The 19589-nt window shown below is 60.9% G+C and overlaps 1 protein-coding gene across 5 annotated transcripts in view; it reads right to left on the bottom strand.

The window, feature by feature from the left end:
• Window positions 1–19589, bottom strand: part of ACOT7 (acyl-CoA thioesterase 7) — a 100752-nt gene that overhangs the window by 5565 nt on the left and 75598 nt on the right. For all 5 annotated transcript variants that reach the window (XM_058719297.1, XM_058719293.1, XM_058719294.1 and 2 more), the window contains one exon: window positions 10909–11093. In XM_058719297.1, the coding sequence (XP_058575280.1) occupies window positions 10909–11093 (185 nt within the window). The remainder of the gene's footprint in view (window positions 1–10908; window positions 11094–19589) is intronic.

Genomic DNA, 19589 nt, shown 5'->3' with positions numbered 1-19589 from the left:
GATTTGAGCCTGGGCACTGCTGCCTCGATTTGAGCCTGGGCCAGGCCATCCCATGCCAATGGGCGCTTATCCGTGGGCTCCCCGGCAGGCAATGGGGAATATTGTGACCCTCCGATGTTGCCCAGAATGAACCTGGAGGCCCCCAGGGTGAAGGCTCCTTCTTGAGCTGGTGCCAGCCTGCCAGCCTGCCAGGGGCCCAGGGTCAGGGGTGTGCTCCTGGCCCAGCCCCTCACTCCAGCCTCGGAGCTAGGCGCCTCCCCAACAGGCTTCTCGAGCTCTTGTGGGAGATGGCGGAGGTGCGGTGCACTTTCCCTTGTCCGGCTCAGGTTCCAACACCCAGTCGCTCCCGTGAGGGTGAGTCCAACCCACGGGGCTGACGGGGCCCGGGTTTACCGAGGCACCACAAGCAGCCAGGGCATCTTCCAGATTTCCACAGACATGAGCAGTGTGCTGCCCTTCTGTCACATTCAGGGGAAGCCGGAGTTGGGGCTGTCGTCCCATGTTTCACCCCATGCTTCCCCTGCACTCACGAGGAATCCTCTCTCTAGTTCATCAACTTCAGGAACGTCTGTACAGACACATCAGAGTCGCGAGCCAGGGGAGCATCATATTGGGTCCTCCAGTCCTAAGGGGGCGCTCACCCCTGGGGCCGTGCACGTGCAGGGTGGCACCCTGCTGGCCTCCCCTCACCCCCCTGGGCCCGACGTGCAGCTGTGATGATCCAGTCTAGCAAGGCTTTCTAGAGCTCCGGCTCCGGTCAGGCCTGAAGCCCGCCCTCCACCAGACTGCCCCCAACCACTGCAGCTACTTACCCCTCAGCAGCCAAGAGGCCATCGGGGGTTCCAGAATGTGTGTGCCAGCAGCTCTGGATGCTTCTCTCACTAGTTCAGTCAATGCGTGCCCTGAGGAGGGGCAGAGGCCGAAGCGCAGATGATTCCCGTCCACGCTGCTGGCACAAAACACGGTAAATTCTAGCGTCCACTCGGTGGAGGGAGAGGCCAGTGCACAGCACCAACGTTCAATATTCCGCAGCGAAGTCATCAGCCGGGATCTGCCCTCAGACAGAACGAACGCTGACTCGTGATGGATGTGCGGGCAGTCGGCCAGCTCAACGAGGCCTCAGAGGAAGGGGCCAGCTGAGGGCTCATCTCTCTTCTGGTCTCGGGATGACGGCATGTGCTGAATGTTCTGGGCTCTGTAGAGCCCCACCAGGCCTAGGGGCAGCGTCTGGCTGACATCAGGCATCGAGCACCCCCCGCCCCCGCCCCGTGAGCGCTGCGCCCTGTCCCGCGGCTGCCCAGGAAGGTGTCCAGCCAGGGCAGGGATTTATAAAGACGGTCAAGTCCCCTCACGGCCATCCGAGGGGGAGAGGGAAGCAAACAGAGGTGGGCAGGGCAGTGCTCGGCATTCTGTGGTGGCACCGCCCCGGCCCCGGGGCCAGAGGACGTTCGGCCGCCCCAGGCCGTGAGTTCCAACAAACAGCCCTCCCAGCCAAGTGACTAAGAGGGGCCACCGCTTCCCTGCCGGGTGTGAAGCTGACAGAACGAGACAGATGGCTGCCTGCGCGGCCCCCACCCACGGCCCGGCTGCCGCCTCCCTGCATCCCGGCTCCCTCCATCCGGCAGAGTAAATAAATACATAAGTTGTTGGCTGTTGCTGTTTTTAATGGACGGCTGGGGGCGGCGGGGAGAAGGAAAAAGCTCCTCTGCGGGAAACCACATTTGCCTTCAAGGGCCTGGAGCTGCCGGCGGGGAGAAGGGCGCAGGACCACAGGCCAGCAGCGCCACAGCCCGAGCACACGCCCGCGCCTTGGAGGGGGGAGGCTCAGACCCGGTGCATCATCTCCCATGGGTGCGAGGAGGTGCCTGCCTAGTGGAGGGGACGGTGGAGGGGTCGTGAGGAAGCCAGGCTCTGGGCTGCAGGAATGGCCCCCAGCTTCCCAGGGCAAGGTTCTCACACCTGTCAACCAGCGACCTGAGGAGGTGACACGGCCGGGTGTTCTCTGTACACGTGCCTGGGAGGTACTCGTGTCACAGACAGCCTCAGAGACAGAATGCGCCAACTCCCAGCACTGCCCGGGGAGGAGGGCGGACGGCTCCGGGGGTCACCTAAGGCATCAGGCCCTTTGGAACTTCACACCCAGCCAGAGACACGGGGGTCATTAGTGCCCCTGCCCCTCTGCTCAGGGAGCCCCAACGGCCCCCGCCCGCTGGCTGCAGGGGCCGCAGATCTGCGTCCTCTCCCTCCTGCCAGCCGCTGTCTTCCGGGCTCCTTTCCACCGGAGGAAAGCCTGTGGCTCTTGGAGCCTAACAGCGCAGACCAAATGTTTTCCAGTTTGCAATTTTCTGTGCCGCGAGCACACACATTTGGAACTTGGCACGGAGGGCGAGTGACTAACTTCCACTCGCGGTAAAATCAATAGCTTGTCCTTTTTGTAATTAACGAATGTCTGGTGCGAAGAGGGTTTCCAGTGGTGACAGAACAGCTTCCTGCGAGCCTGAGGGACACAGACGTTCTTAATTAGGAAGCCGTGCACGCTCCCTCTCCCGTCTTCATAATGGGAGACAGGAGGGGTCTGGGGACAATTGTGCAGGCAGTCAGGATGTCTTCTGATGACTGGGGCCACTCAGCATGGCCTCGTGGGGGGCCCCGTGTGTGGCCAGGCAGGGGTGAACTTGGCATCCGGGGCCCCTAGCCTGGCAAGCAGCTGTGTCCCCAGAGCGCGGCTGCACCCACAGATGCGACCTCAGCAGGCCGGGCGGGCAGCAGAGTCCCTCACCGCCCTGCCTGATGGCCCACGTGAGGGGCTCCCCGCGGCCGCCTCCAGTGATGGCTCCAATGGTGACGTTGCCCGTGTCAGGGCCCCTCACCCGGCGGCACGGCTCAGCCTCAGGAACGACGGCTGTGCTGTGCAGAGTGGCCGTGGACTCCCCTCCAAGAGGGCCTGGGAGCTGAGGACATCAGGAAAGGCAGTGAAGGGTGACGGCTCTGGTACAGGAGGCAAAGCAGGACTCAATCATATCGGGGGGCCTTCTCCTCAGCTTCACCCACGACACGGGCGGTGGTGGGGGTGGGGGGGTGGGGGGCGTGGCGGTGGTCACAGCACTCACTCCTGAGCCAGCTGCGTTGACACGGCTGTCCCCACCGGACAGCCACGATAAAGATCGTAACTGCCATTCGCTGAGGCCGGGCCTGGCCCAGGAGGCATTTGCCGAATGAATGAATGAATGAATGATCGAACAAATGGAAGAGTGAAACAAAAGAGCCTTGATTCCAAACTGGTGTGGTGTTTGTGCTAAAGATTCAAACCAGCGGCTTTGCTCCAATGACACGCAGTCAGACGCCTTCCGTTCCCAACCAACTCAAGAGCTCAGACCCCTGCGGGGCTCAACAGGAGCCCCCGGTGGTGACAAAGGCATGACGGGGAGCGTCCAGCGCACCTGGGCGTGGATAAAGTCCCCGAAGAAGCGCCTCCCTCCGGCTGGCGGTTCCGACTCACTGTAGCCCGAGGCCGCGCGTGCGTGCAGGGAGGCCCCTCTGCATCCTTCCTACCACTGGGGGCTCCAGAGCCTGCTTCTCACCTGGACCTTCGAGTACAGGGTTCAGGAGTGTCCCTGGATTCACCGGGTCTTTGCCACCTTGCGGAGGAAGCACGGTACCAGTAAGAAGCAGTGTTTCTTACATGATCAGGGGCAGGCGGGTCTGTGTTGCCCCGAGGGACGGACCGGCCATGAGCTTGTCCCGCTGAAATCCCCTTCCTCGGTCCTCCAGCCCCGGCCCCCATCCGGTCCCAACCACCTTCACAGGCCTCTCCCCTCACTTACGTTCCAAGGTGGCCGCAGTGGAACCTGGGGCGCCCTGACCAGCGGGGGTCCCCTCCCTTTCCCCAGGAGACTGCACCTCGGCCAGTGTCGCCCACAGGCCTCCCCTCCTCCAGCCGCCTTCCTGGTGCCACCGGAGTCAGGCCTCACTGTGCCCTCCGAGAGCCTGCTTCTGGGTTCTCACACTCGAGAGAAATTAAAACAGCCAGGGGTCACCCGGATTTGAAAACATCACAACAAAGCAACGAGACCAATGTTTCCAGAGTAGAACCTACGAGCGTTTTAACAAGAAAAGGTGTATCATTGGTGCCGTGGGCCCTTCCTTTCGGGTAGCTGGCTGTTGAATGTTAATGGGAGGGTGGTCTCCAAAACACTTGCTGTTCTGGCAAAGGGCCCAAGGCGGACCGGCAGGGACACGGTGGGGCTTCAGGGGACATCTGCCGGCGGCACAGGTAAAGGCGGTTGGAGGAAGAGCAGAGGGGAAGGCCGCGCTGGTGGGGACTGCCCCCTCTCACCCACACCCCCGGTTCTCACAGGCCACTAGAAATTTCCCAGCACCAACCACTGAGGTGACAGGAATGGCTTGGGGATGGGGGCATTTTCCCACCACAAGACAGAGTCCCTGTGAAGCGTCCAGAACCAAGTGAGAGGAGGGATCAAGAAGCTTCATGAAGTCCAGTCCCTGACTCACCCCTGCGCAGGGAGGGGCAGGGAGAGGCAGCAGGGAGCACAGGTTCCCTCGATAACGTGGCTTCTCACACCCTTCCAGAACAGCACCAATCCTGCCGCACTACAGTACATCTGAGTTTCTTCAACTAGGGAGCGAATGAACATCATTCCAGGACATTGAGTGTCCAGGACGCTGAGGGGCCCCCGCCCATGACAGTCCCCGGGTGAAGACCCACTGTCCTACAACCTGGGGAAGTGATGTGTGTTCCCTTGCTGCGTTGGGCTGTGCAGAGCAGGCCTGGCCGCGGTCAGGAGTGGCAGCCTCCTTAGCCTCCTTAGCTGTTGATGCTTCGTCTCAAGGAATGGGGCCATCGGGAGGACCCCAGCCCCCTGCCTGCATGCCACGTGCCTGGGGTCCGGCTGGGCACGGATGTCCCAGTTAGGTCATCTCTGGGACAATTCAGAGAGGTCCTGCAGAGTAATTGCTCAGCCCGTGATGGCTCCAGTGGGGAAACGGAGGCTCGGGGGCGGGAAGGGAGCAGTCGTGGCTGGGGCTCAAGGTCCTACACTAGGTCCCTTGGACCAGATCAGCCATGTGACTTCGGTCAAGTTACCTCCCACCTCTGTCACGGTCACCTGTCTGCAGGATGGCAACAACCGAGCCTGACCCCCAGTGTGGGGATCCGCCAGCCCAGAAGTGAGTCGGCACTCCGTGAGCGCTCCAGCTGTCACCTTCCCAGGTGACAGGGACTGGCCCTGCCTGGACACTGGCCTAGGGGGGCACCCCCGGCCCCTAGAGTGGGTGCTCAGTAGGCGCAGAAATGGCTCCCGCCTGAGCACACGTTCTCCCCGTTCTCCGGCTGGGGCGAGCCTCGCTCGGAAAGCAGACAGGCAGACTGTGCCTCACTGCCTCCTGTTTCAACCCAGAAAATACTTTCTTGTCACTTCAGTGGCTGACGACGGAGGCCTCTGCGTCTAGGCCCCGGCACGCTGAGTGACAGCCTGGTGAGCCGGGAGGCGAGAATCCACCAGCACCAGCCAAGGCCGTCTGCGGCGGGCCAGGCTCACTCGGTGGCTTGGGTTTTCTGGGAGCAGAGCAAACCGGCTTCATACCCTCCGCCCCATGTGACATGGCTCTGTAGTCGGGCCTCAGTTCGCTGGGGAAAAGGTTCCTTTTCCAGGGGCCCCTGGGTGGCTCAGTCGGTTAAGCGTCCGACTTCGGCTCAGGTCATGATCTCGCGGTCCGTGAGTTCAAGCTCTGTGTCGGGCTCTGTGCTGACAGCTCAGAGCCCGGAGCCTCCTGTGGAGTCTGTGTCTCCGCCTCTCTCTGCCCCTCCCCTGCTCATTCTCTGTCTCTCTCTCCCCCTCCTTCAAAAATCAATAAACATTAAAAATAAATTTTTTTAAAGAGCAAAGAGTCCTTTCCAAATGATCCACGAAGCAGCTGTATTCGAGGGTTCTCTCGAAACGTGCACTGCCTATGTGCCGGGCTGGGTTCCCCCTTGTCCTGCCACCCTGCCCCGTGTCGACACACCCCGGTCACCGCAGGCCAGCACACAGCACCCCTGGCACCCCGCCCTCCACATTCTCCAGCCACACCTCCTGTCTCCCCGGGGCCCTTGCGGGCAGCAGCATCCCCATCTGAACCAGAGAATGGGAGGCAGGCGGGGGCCCCAGAACAGTGCTTCCTCCCTTCAACACAGAAATAATTTGGTTCTCCAGTTTCTAAAACGAAACTGAGACGAAGGAGGGTGCTGGGACCAACCTGGTGTCAGGTTCCCAGGAAGCCACCCTAGCGGTTGCCACCGTGTCTCTCTGCACAGGCCACCTTTCCAGCCCTGCTCAGGGCCATCTGGGGCGTGCCCTCCACCCCTGACGTCAGGGTGCATGGCCACAGACAGGCCTTCAGAGGCAGGCAGGGCAGCAGTGGGGCCTGGGCCTGGCGTCCAGCCCGGCAGCCCAGCTCCATACTCCACATCTGCCTCTTTAATGATTAGCCTGGAAAGTGCCGGCAGCTGCTGAGCACAGCCGCCCCAGAATAAAATATTCATCAAGAAAAACTCCAAACAGCAGCGCTGCCTTCCATGTCAGCCGGTCCCTGGGGATGGAAGCTAAAAATAGCTGACAAGGTGGGGGGGCAGAGAGGGGAGGAGGCCGAGCGCCCACCACGGGCACAGGCACGTAGGCTGTGCGGAGCACACGCGTGTTCTGGGAGACAGACGGCGCTGTGTCGGCGGGCCTCGAGTGCGCGCCACGGAGGACAGGCCGGGGCTCCCTCCCTGCCACGGGGTGGGCCCCAGGATGCCTCAGTGAAGAATCAAAGACCATCTTTAATTCTGGAGAGATAACAGCCTGGATCAACGTGAGGCCGGCCGGCAGGAAGACACGGCCATCGCTAGCTGCTGGCCCCTCAGGCTTAGGGGATTCGGTCACGTGCCCTTTGTTCAAACAAGTGTCTTTCCCCACCGTCCTGCTGCAACCCTGCCGGGCACCAGCACCTCCTCCTCTGGGCTGGCCCCCCCACCGATGATGGACATCCCTGTCCCCCGTCACAGGTTTCTAGAAAGGGCACAGGCAGCTTTCTGCGCACACAGGCTGGCCCAGACCCGGGACTGTTTCCTATGTCCACGGAGGTCTTGGGCACCCACCCAGGGGGCTCCTTGACGGCAGGCCACTCTCCGTGCGAGACCGGACCTCCGGGGAACCGAGGCCCTCCTCCCGGCTGCAGCCCTGGTCTCCCCAGCGGGCTGAGTTCTGGGGTGCCTGCGGCGTGGGGGCAGCAGGGGCGGCCTCGGCACCTCCCATCAAGCCCACAGCAGCTGCCGGGCTCTGGAGCGGGCGAGCCTTACAGCTCGGCTCTAGCTGGCACTTCGGACTGTGCCAGAAAACCCTGTCAATTTGCATTTGCTCAGAATGAGCCTTCGCAAGATGAAGATGGGCCGACTCCTTGCCTGTCCTTACTCTCCTACTCACTTGGGGAGCCCCACGGGCCCCTGGCCACCCCTTCAGCTGACAGTGGAGGAAAGGGCCCCAGTGGTCCTGGGGCTGGGCCTGGCTGAGACCAGCTGGGTGGCCTTAGATGTGTTCCCGCCCCTTCTCTCCCGTGACAGGCAGCTGGCCACTGCCCCCAGCCCTCCGGGTCCCTGGTTCCTTTTATCCAGATAGTCTCTGGGAAATGGCTCCCCTCCCCCCAACCCCAGGCCCCCGTCCACAAGGCCTCCGTGGAAGGAACCTACCTAGGGAACAACAGTGAATGCTGACCGCCCCCCTCCTGCTTCTTCCCTCATGACCCCCGCCAGGAGGGCTCCAGAGGGTTCCAGGAAAGGACAGCAAACAGCAGCTGACAAGCGTGGAGCTCCTCGTATAAACTAGCGCACAGGACCCTCACCCACCCTCTGTGGCGCGTGCTGGGGCCGTCGCCATTGTACAGGGGAAGAAACGGAGGCACCCAGGAAGTAGGAGTGCGCCGGGGTCCCTGCCCCGAACCCTGGCAGCAGGATGCCCACACCCGCGCGCGTGCCCTGACGGTGCGCGCGCGTCCGCAGCAGTGAGGGGAGGGAGCCCCTGTGGTGTTTAGGGACCGGCACTTGCCAAGTGTCCAGCGGGGCACTGACCGGCGGGGTGGAGGAATGTGGCTGGAGAAGCCAGCAAGCCCACGAGCCCCCACAGGCACCTTCCTGAGCCCCATTCTGTGCTGGGTGTCCTGGAGTCACACATCGGGGCCGAGGCCGAGGCCGGATACCGAACGAATGCGTGTGCGCCAGAGGATCCGAGGTGGTGCTGTGCGCCCGGAGGCGGTGTGGGGAGGGGAGAGGGTCACCGGGCCGTGGGGCGGGTGGGGGGGGGGTGGGGGAGGCGGAGGGAAGGCCACCTAAGCAGGAACTATCTGAGAAACCGTGGAGGGAGCTGGCAAGAGCAGGTACGAAGGCCCCGAGGCAGGAACGAGTCTGGGGGCCGAGGACAGAGCCTCACCGGACCCCGTGCTGAGGGTGCCAAGGGGCTGCCGAGCAGATTAGGCAGGAAGGGGGGAAAATCTGATTTTGTTTCAACAAATCCACTTGGCTCTAGGGTGTCAGACCGAGGGCGGCAAGAATGGAGGAGGCAGTGAGCCAAGGGCTGAGCAGGGATCCAGCCAGGGATGGGGCCCAGAGACAGCGGGTGTGGGGGGCCGAGGAGGACAGTGGACAGGGGGGCCAGGCGGGTTCCCAGACCCACTGAGAAAGGGACCACAAGACGTGAGGACGAGTGGGGCTTTGGGGGGAAAGTTAATGAGTTCAATTCAGGATAAATCACGTTTGAGGCGTGTGTGGAGACCCCAGAGAGACGCGGAGCTGGCAAAGTCAGCCGGGGAGCGAGCGGTGACCACAGCGATGCCTGCAGCACAGGGCCTGGACCTCGCTGCCCAAGGATGGGGACGGGCACAGGGACCCGTCAGGGCCTGGTGTTTAGGGGCCACGGATGGATGGTCTGGACACGGCAGTCCTGTGTCAAGGGAGCACAGCGTTCACCGAGGCCTGGTGCGTGTGTCGGGTCGGGGAGACACGACGTGGTGTCCCTGGATCTGGCCACCCTGCGGAGCCCGGAGGCCAGAGAGAAGAGACGTCAAGTATTCGCACGCGTGCGGCGGAATTCGGCATTTAGGATAAGGCACCGTGAGACATGGAAAAGGTGGGACACGGGTCTAGACCAGCAGCGGGCAAGGCCTGCATTTGGGGCCCATGAGGAGCAGGCAAGGTTCTGAGGAGACATGGCCCAAGACCCAGAGACACGGGGCTGCAAAGGTCAAGGCCAGAAGTGGCCAGGAGTGGGGATCACGCACGTGGGCCGAGGGCCGGGTGGGGTGGAAGCCATCCTGCCAGCCTGGAGGGGGAGCCCGCAGAGCGGAAGGCGCGTCCCAGCCGGCCAGGCGGAGCAGGAAGCGTCCAGCTGACGAGGCCCACTGGAAATGGGGGGCTGGGGCCCGTCTGCCTGAGGGGGGGCTCCCGCCCCAGCTCTTGCCTTCCTTCCTTTCAGCCTGGTTAAACCCCCTTACCCCTCAAGGCCAGGTTCACAGCCCTCCCCTTCGCAGCCGTCTCTGCTCTGTCATCGGAGACATCTCTTGACCCCACCTGACTCACTGGAGGCGCAAAGGCAAAGGGCCCTGTAGGCAGCCGAGGCTCCTGACGACACAGCCACGCCAGGGGCCTCACCGCCACGGCGGCTTTGGTGAGCCCCCCCCCGCCCTCCAAGCCTGAGTGCCATCCCCACGGGGCCTTGGGCGGGCCTCAGGCAGGCCACCAGCCAGGTGGTGAGGAAGCATGCGGGAGCCTGACTCCCAGCCCACGTGAGGAAGTGAGGTCTTAGCTGCAGCGTGTCCATCACAGAGTTTTCCGGTACCTGCTCTTCTGGAGGAGCCACGGGAGCGGGGACTGTGGGGGCCGCCAAAGTGCCAGGCGCTCGGAGACCCCACCCCGCCCCCTCACCCTCACCCCACGGAGGGCAGGAAGCCCCGACCGCGGCCCCAGGAGAAACCAGGAGCAGCCTGAGCAGAGGCTCCCCGCCCAGAATGACGGCAAGTCGTGTGCTGGACCCAAACCCAGGCGCCGCGGGACTGAACGTACGACCGTCCACAGGTGCCTCAGCCTTGCTGGCCCGGGGTGGGGGGAGGGGGGGGACAGTCCTCAGCTGGTGACGGGGCGCAGAGGGCATGCTAGCAGGTGCCCGGACACGCTCCAGGCAGGGCACTCGCTGTGACTGGCATTGCTAAGGAATTCGTGAGGCTTACTGTAAGACCGTCACTGTCCTCCACGGAACTCTGGGAGCATCGTCCGCCCGTCCTTTCGTCTGTTCGATACACAATTACCGAGTATCTCCCAGCCAAGCATCCTCACCACACACCCACACCTTCCCCATTCGCCACCTTGAACCTCTGCTGCTTCTGGCTCCCTGACTCTCAAGCAGCCCCGTGGTCAGCACTGGTCAAGGTGCTGGGATTCCAGCTCCGGACCCTTCGGTGCTGTGGTGGCAGCCCACGTGTGGGGTTGCGTGACAACAGCCCAGCCCAGACACCTGCCATCTCTCTCTGCATGCCCGGGGCAGAGCCTGGCCAGGCGGCCGAGGCAGGGAAAAGGTCATGAGGCCCCGATGCCCAGCCCCGTGGCGTAGGGATCTGGCCCGGTCCCCGTCGAGCAGGACACACAGGCTACGGCTCCTTGAGAACCCGTCCCTCGGGAGGGTCCTCGGCCCCATTTTAGCTTGTGTGCACAGCACTAGGAGCTCCGGGGTGCCGTCCTCACCCCCAAGAGAAGACCCCCGGGGCACAGAGCTGGTGAGGAGGCCGCCCCTGCCCCGTCCGCATGGACAGGAGGCAGCCAGGCCGGGGCCCTGCTCCCCAGACTCAGTCTCTCCCGGGCACCCATCAGGGCAGGCGGTCACTCACCACGAGCTGGGGCACGGGCAGCGACTTGCCCTCCTGGCTCAGGGACACGTAGGTGAAGAAGGCGCTGGCTGCCCGGTAGCGCTTCTGCGAGTTGTCCACCACGGGGTCGGCGTCCACCAACACCTCGATTTCCATGGACTTGTTGCTCGTGAAGGTCATGCGCCCGGAGATGGTGATGACGCACCCTGCAGAGCACACAGCGCGTCAGCGGAGGGCGCAGGCGGGGTGGCCGGGCCGGGTGGGGAGGGCACAGGCATCGGGGTTACCGGGGGCGTTAGAAGACGCCTGGTTACGCGACATCACTCTAATGCTACGAGGACGTACAGATGACGAGACATCACAGCGCCTCATTAGTAGCGGCCCCTGAGCGGTCACCTTTCTCGGGAGCAGGTGTTCACTTTTGGCACCTAGGTGAGCAGTGAGCTGAGGGGTCACTGGCCCCCTGCCCAAGCGTGGGTCTGTGGCCCCGGGGAGGGGCAGCGTCTGCTGGAAGGATGCCGGGGACAGGCCTGCCCGAGGGCAAGGCCCCAACCTGCTTTCAGGTGGCTGCACGGTGAGCTGGCTCCGTCCCTCTGGCAGGAGCGTCGAGGCCGAGTCAACCCACACTGTCTACACTGTGGCCTTACTGGTGCCACGCGGCTGCCTCACCGTGTTGGGCCAAGCGCCACCGAAGAACCTCCTTCTACCTCCCCTGGTCCCTTCCGTGCTCCCCAGCCATTGTTCCTGATGCTGGTCTAGTGGCAGCCTCGAGTGCTTGGTAGGGCCAGCCGTCACGGTGACCGTGGTCCTACATCCCCCAGAGCCACTGTGCGCACTTCGGGCCCTGCCCTCCTACCCTTCTGTCCAGCAAAACTACATCTGCCCTGCCAGGCTCTCCGTCTCTCCCTCCGTGAGGCTTGCTCACGGGACCAGAGCTCTCCCCCGAGCCGCAGCCACTGCCTTCCCACAACACACCCATGGCTCTGTCCCTGGTCAGAGTCCCCAGGTGCTCACCACCTGCCCGTACCAGCGTGGTTTCGCCTGTTGATTATGATAAAGTCCAAAGCCATACGTTCCCATGACACCATGCCAGGTGTCCCTCTCTCTCGACTTCAGCCCAACCTCCCTGAGCTCCCCATGCCCCTTGGGTCACGAATATCCACCCTGGCAGCTGCTTCCTAACCTACAGTGGCTCTCCTGTTCGTGGGCCCTCACCTACCATCTAGCCTTGGCCCTGTATCTCCTGGAGCCCGGTCTTTTTCCTATAAACAGACTCGACTTGCCTCACAGGGTAACTACGGGGAAGCACGAGACGGGCCACATGCTGGCCTCGTGCCCAGTCGTTATTATCGCCAGTGGTGGTGCTCTGGACCATGAGGCGGCGCTAACCCTCGGGGACATCCAGGCGAACGGAATATGCATGGCTTCCCCTCCACCAACATGTAGCCACAAGGGCTCCCCGACCCCCATGCCCCAGCATGGCCTCATTCCGGGCTGGGTTCAAGGAAATCCCTGCCCACGTCTGGCATGTAATGCTGAGTCCTGCTCCCTGGAAGTGCTGGCTGTGGGGACCTTTGAACAACCCCGGGGGAGCCCCGACATCCTAGCTCCAAGGAGACAGGCCCCACAAGACATGTTTAAAGACCCAGGAAGACGGACAAGTCAAGACAGCGTGGTGACTGTTAGAGGTGAGTGTGTGGGCAGACCAGAAGCAGGAGCAGTTATTCCATGTTATAAAGTACCAGAATGTTCCATGCCACATTCAGTTTCATACTTACAGGGAGTGCTTCATGCCGTGTACAGCCATTTCCGGGAGGGAAGGAAGGCCACATGGTCAGTGACAAGTGGCACTATGTGAGCTACAAGGGTAGAGTCGTGAACAGAGCACTCAGCATACACCTGTGCTGGGCTGAGACCAGGGAGCAGCACGTCAGGGTCAAGCGTCAGCGGGCAAGTCCTCCTGCCCTGGACGGAGCTGCCTATGTGACCAACAGGGACAGGCCACCCATAGGCTCGCCAGGCCCTGCCTGAGTTATGGGAGCCTCAGCACCCAGTGCACATGCAGGGCAGGTCAGGGGGGTATAGATACCTCTCCTGGGGTCCCTTCTATCATATGTCCCCTCCACCCTCTGAGAATCTGTGCTTGCCATGTGTTCTCCAGAGAGAAACAGAACAGACTGATTTTGCTTAAGATTTCAGGGGTTCAGGAGACCCCTGAAGTGTCATATCGTCCCCAAGTTGAAGGCCATGGTTTTTTTTTTTTTTTAAGTCTATTTACTTCTTTTGAGAGAGAGAACATGTGCACACATGTGCATGTGAGCGGGGGGAGGGGCAGAGGGAGAGGAAGAGAGAGGATCCCAAGCAGGCTCCAAGTTGTCAGCACAGAGCCCGACTTGGGCCTCGATCCCACGGACCGTGAGATCACGACCTGAGCCGAAATCAAGAGTCCTATGCTTAACTGACTGAGCCACCTGGGCACTCCAGAAGGCCTTTTTTTTTTTGTTTTTAATTTATTTTTTATGAAAAAAAAATTTTTTTTTAAATGTTTATTTATTTTTGAGAGAGACAGAGACAGAGCTCAAGCCGGGGAGGGGCAGAGAGAGAAGAAGACACAGAATCGGAAGCAGGCTCCAGGCTCTGAGCTGTCAGCACTGAGCCCGACGCGGGGCTCGAACCTACGGACAGTGAGATCATGACCTGAGCCAAAGCCCGACGCCCAACCGACTGAGCCACCCAGGCGCCCCAGAAGGACATGTACTGAACGACCCCATAGGTGCACATGTTTGGAGGAGGGTCACGCCCTGTGTCTGAGCGCACCTAGCACGAAGGAGGCACCCCAGACATGTCTGTGGGTCTACCACACCCAGCCAGGGGCTGTGTGACTTAAGGGGACCCGCTCACCTCCAGGGACCACCACTCCTATCTCATGTGGCCAGAGGTCACCCGGGGTGGGTGCTCACAGCCCAGAGAGTGGTGACAGCAGCCATCATGTGCAGGGTACTGGGAGACCCAGCACAAGGCTCAGCCTGGGCTGGCTCCCCCTTCCTGCCGATTCCTCGAGGCTCGTGCAAGGTGGTTTCTCACTGGATCCTAGAGGCCCCTTCACCACATGGAGGCTGGGCAAGGCTGGAGAGCCACCGTGCCGACGTGGTTTACTGGCGAGCACGGGGCTTGGACACGAAGCCAGAGGCATGCTGCCCGAGTGGAGGCCAGGATGCCCAGAGATCTCACGGAGATGGGGCGGCGAGGCTCTTTCCCACAAGGTCTGGCTCATTCCATCTCTCCCCCAGTACAGGGGCAGGACCACCCGAGACCGGGAAGGACCCCAGCCTGTGCTCCCGTCCACCTCAACTTGCCTGGGAAACTGCAGAGAGGGGGGCCTACCGGGTGCAGCAGTCACATGCTCAAAGGTTCTCCGTAGGGGGCAGCGGAGGCCGAGCGTCCAAAGCACTGACACATTGCCTGGGGATTTTTCCACTAGGTCACACGTCCAAATCCACCCAGAGAGTGGCTTGTTTATTTAAAAGACCAGGCGTGGGGCACCTGCGTGGCTCAGTCGGTTAAGTGTCTGGCTCTGGGTCTCAGCTCAGGTCATGATCTTATGGTTTGTGAGTTTGAGACCCGCGTCAGGCTCTACACTGGCAGTGCAGAGCCTGCTTGAGATTCTGTCTCTCCCTCTGTCCCTCTCCCTCTCATGTGTGCATGTATGTGTATGCACGTGCACGCGTGGGTGCTCTCTCTCTCAAAAAAATAAAAAAGACCAGGCATGACCAGGTCAAGGGGGAAAACGGCACCTGCTGCTGGTGCTGGGTGCCAGAAGCCCACCTAGGACAGGCTCCTGGTGTCAGGGCCGCTCTCCTGGCCTGGGGGACGGAGGCCAGGAGGGTGCACGGAGTAGTCCTCTGAGCTGCTGAAGTGAGAACGGCCAGACGTTCCCAAAAAGCGTCTCCATGAAAGGCAGGCTCTCTGAGGCCCGGTGTGAGCCCTGGGTGGCCGGCCATCCCCGCAGGCTGCAGTGGCTGGGGAGGTCCCCGGGGGCAGGCAGCAAGCCGGGAGCCACACTGTGCTGTGGCCTCATCTGCAAACAGGCACAGGAGTAACGTCTCTCGGGGAAGTTGAGGAAATGGTGGGCTGCAAATGTGGCCACGGGGAGGTCACCTCCCCACGTTAAGTATGTCATGGGGATGCAAGCCCGGGACAGAAATTTCCGGTAAGGTCTGAGTGTCCTTCCCTAACAGTCCTCCAGGAAAAGCCACCTCAAACCAAGCACAGAGTGAGCCCACACAACGCCGTTAGTGTCTCGGGTGGAGATTTGTACCAACGTGGCGATAAGAAGTCAAGGTTAAAACAAATAGCGTTTCTCTTTTTCTGTAGCAGGTGCATTTACACTGGCCAGGATGCCACTTCTAACACTGTCTAAATAAATACAACGGGCTACTGCATCAGCAAGAGAGATTTTACGTTTTCAGCCTGTGGGGAGCACAGGGTAACCGAGCCTTAAAACCCTGCCCTTTCTCTCCGGGTTCCAGGACGTCAGCAGCTCTGCCAGACCTGACACTGAGATGTGACCGCAGCACGAGTGGACCCTGCAGAGGAAGGCCTGGGCCACAGCTCAGCATCCCCAGCACGCAAGCTTGGGCCCAGAGGCCGGGACTCAGCGGCGCTCACCGGGTCCCGGGACGTCGGTACACAAAGTCCCCTCCGGACCCTGGTTCCAGCACCAACTCTCTGTAAGAGGCTGAGATTTGCCTGGAAGCTCGTCACCTCTGTCGCCTCATTGCTAATCTCCCAAACCTCAGGGGTACCTGGCGGCAGCAGCTGGGGGGCTTGGGACAGACTGAGGGACGCGTCCTCTCATGCTGCCCCGAAACCCCCAAGAGCTGACCCCCTTGTCGTTCCCCCGTGTTATCTGTGAGAATCCTGTCTACGGAGCTTATAGGCAGAGCTCAGAAATGACCTGTGTCAAGTGGAATGAACCGACTTGGACTGCAGGTACAGCAGTGGCCCCGAAAGATGTCTTAATCCTCTGAGCCTGTGAACTATGTGACCGTCCGTGGCAAAGGGGCTTTACAGATGTGGTTAGGTTAAGGATCCTGAGATGTGGCGACCAGCCTGGACTATCCAGGGGGGCCCGATGTCCTCACAAGGGTCGTCCTAAGCAGACGAGGGGGCAGGAGCGGAGGGTCAGAGAAATGCTACCCTGGTGACTGTGGAGATGGTGGAGGGGCCACAGGCCATGGAAGGCAGGAGGCCTGTGGAAGGTGAACAGGCGAGAAACGGATTCTCTCCCAGAGCCTCCGGAAGGAACGGGCCTGCCCCCTGCCGACTCCGTGGTGTTATCCCAGAGAACCGGGTTGGACTTGGACCTCCGGAATTGGGACACAGCAGGTTTGCTGTCCCAGCCATCACATTTCTAGTAAGCAGTCACGGCAGCCACGGAGAATTAATACAGCCATCCACGCAGACGCTACGCTGGGTGACTTGAATGTAAAATCCAGTTTCTTGGGGCCGCTACTGACACTGCATCGTTAGTGACTATAAAATCAGGGGGGTGACACTTATAAAGCTCAGAGCATATTATTTTGAAAGGGTCTTATCATACATTTCTAGCACTTAACGTGACCTTTCCATGTTTGAAGCAGGATTCTACGACAACACAAAGAGTCTAGAAACGTGAACGAAGTTCCAAGTAAAAACAAATGAATCCCAAAGACAATGGGGCCAGGGTCCCGGCAGCCACACAGCCCCAGACCCAGTGGGCTTCTGAAGGGAAGTCAGTTTGCTGTTGCATCCAGGGCCCGGGAAGTCAATACCTGCGGTCAGTTTGCTAAAAAGTATCCGGCCAAAACGAAGGGACGGGACTGTCACGACTGTCGACTGTCTTGTAGTTTGTACGTTTCGGCCGTCCGTGTGGCGGTGCAACCATCGGATAGATATCTAACCGAAGCTGGAGCTTCTGTGAAATTCCTCTTGTGAATTCCCAGAATAAAGCGGAGCCCCCTGCGTACCACCAAGAGGCGGGCCCTGCCCGGGGAACCCCAACCAGGCCCCTGAGGTCTGAGCGGGTGTCCCTGCAGATGGCGTGCAGAGAGCACCCTGGGACCACAGGCGGCCTCGCGGGGAGGCTCTGCACCCAGATCTGTAGTGAGCCGCGGGGTCGTGGGGCCCTGCTCGAGGGGGCTCTGGGGCACCCGGCTTTGGGCTGACTGTCTATATGACTGTAGGGTTGATGGAAATTCCTCCCGGAACGTCAGACACCGGGGACGGAGTCCAGAAGGTCCAGAGACCAGCACTGCCCAGAACTTCCGGCGATAGTGGGATGTCCTTGCTCTCTGCCGTCTGATGCGGTGGCTGCCGGCCACACGTGGCTACTGAGCACTGGAAATGTGGCAGGTGCGACCATTTTCCATTTTGCTTACCTTTAATTAGGAGGCAAAGAGCCATGTGTGGCCAGCAATTGTTGTGGGGGACGCACAGGTGGGCGCTTCCCCCCCCCCCCCCGCAAGGCAAAGCCCCCCAGGCAAAGCCCGACTGGCACTGGAGGCAGGAGGCTAAGGTGCCTGCCTCTGTCTCAGTTCAGTGGGAAAAGGGCCCCGGGCCAAGGCCAAGGCCAAGGCCAGTGCCAGGGGCCGGACTCCCCTGACAGCGAGGACGCTCAGCCACGTTTTCGAGAGGCTGGAGAAAGCCAGGAGGTCCACGCACAGCTGTGTGGGCCGGCTGCCACTCGGGCGGCAGAGGGAGCGTCAACGGTGAACGGCGCTGCACGTGACTGTCCAGGGGGGAAGCTCAGCACCGCCGAGGTGATGCCTGCGCCCGGACGGCCTGCCCTCCCCGCTCTGGAAGGGAGCAGCCCTGCCGCACGGGCGGTTTCCGGATCGGAAAACTGGGGATAAGTATAGTTCCCGGGCCGCAGGGCAGGCACAGCATACGCCCCGCCAAGCGAGGCGTAAATCACCCTTGCGACCCCAGCTCCTCTGTTCCCGGAGCAGGGCTGAGCCGCCCGGAGTGGCGTGGCCCAGGGGGGCCGGCAGGTGCCCGGCCCCACCTCCCAGAGCCACTGCCGCCGCAGCGCAGCGGGGCCTGCGGGGATTCGGAAAAGAAAACAGAGGAAAAGAAAACAGAATAATACAAAGTTGCTCTTACCACAGCTGCGGGGCTGCCAAGCACTTCAAACGACAAGAACAGCTCAGCGCTCAAGCTCCAAAAAGAGCAGCGACAGTGTAGCGTTCTCAGAAAAGCACGGACATGGCGAAGTAACTTTGGCATTTCTTACATAACCGCTTTGCATCCCGAAGCATTTTCTAGACCATCCCTCACTTCCCACCCAAGAGTCTGGGGACGCGGCTTCTCCACCACACAGCTCCAGCTTCAGGCTTTCCTGCCCACGGCTTCCCAGACCATGGCATCAAAGGTAACAATGTTCCTCTTTTGCTCCCCTTCACAGCTGCCTTGGCATTCTAACGTCTCAACTTAAACAAACAAACAAACAAAAAATCAGCAATGGAGCAAGCGACCCAATACAAATAAGTCCCCGGGGACCGCTTTTAGACGCCTGACCTCCAGAACCGTAAGAGAGGGTGCGAACCTTCTAAGCCACTGCCTCTGTGGTGAGACATTATAACAGCTGCAGGGAGCTCACAAACGGGCCGCGTGCCTGGCTGGCAACATGGCGACATTTCTGGGCTTTTCTCCACTGCGTCAGATCAACCTTCAGAGGGTGGGGGACGCCCCTCCCGGGAGGGCGGCCTCTTACAGCTGCGTCCCCCACGCTGTGTGTCGCAGAGATGGGAGGTGGCACGGCCCCGGGGGCTGGGCGCTGGCTGTGGACAGCGGCCACACCGTGACCACAGCCCTGGGGTGTCCACCGCCTCCGTCGCCTACATGTGCCTTTTCTGTGAAATATCAGTACTTAAAATGGTCCTTGGGGGCACCTGGGTGGCCGAGCCCCGTTAAGTGTCCGACTCTTAGTTTTGGCTCAGGTCCAGATCTCACGGTACACGAGATCGAGCCCCGCATCAGGCTCTGCGCTGACATCGCAGAGACTGCTTGGGATTCCCTCTCCCTCTCTCTCTGCCCCTCCCTGCTTTCTCTCTCTCTCTTTCTCTCTCTCTCTCAAAATAAAATAAACTTAAAAAAAAAAAAGGTCCTTATGCTGATCTCATTTCACACTCGACTCAGGAACGAGTTAGTTCAACGCCCAAGAAAAAGGAGGGCAGTTCCATGTTCTGCACTATAGTGTTGCCATTTTGTCATTTCCACACGTCTGGGTGTTGGGGCTGACCCCACCTCCTGCCACGCATGGGAACGTCACTGGCCCCTCCTCGGTGCCCCCATGCCGGAGAAGCGTGGGGCCTCAATTCTGTTCTGGGGGGGCTGCCCTCAGGTGTCAGGTCCCCGGGCTGTGTGCTGACTTTACCGCCGTCTCTTGCAAGGGAAGGACTCACATTCATGTGGGGAAAGGGGTAGCGTGGGGCACAGATTTTACCCACCTCACCATTTTGTGAAAGGGGAAGTGAGCTAGCATCTACCCGGAACCAAGCTGTTAGGAGAGAAAGCATTGTAACGGGCTGAACAGTGGCACCCCAAAAGGTAAGTCCATTCAGAACCTCACAATGTGACCTTGCTGGGAATAAGGGTCTTTGCAGATGCCCCAGAGTCAAGGATCTCAGGATGAAATCCTCCTGGATTCTCTGGGTGAGACT

Source organism: Neofelis nebulosa, chromosome 2 (genome assembly GCF_028018385.1).
Source record: "Neofelis nebulosa isolate mNeoNeb1 chromosome 2, mNeoNeb1.pri, whole genome shotgun sequence".
NCBI classification, from domain to species: Eukaryota; Metazoa; Chordata; class Mammalia; order Carnivora; family Felidae; genus Neofelis; species Neofelis nebulosa.
The sequence above is the reverse complement of the archived record's forward strand: the minus strand, read 5'-3'. Positions and strand labels throughout refer to the sequence as shown.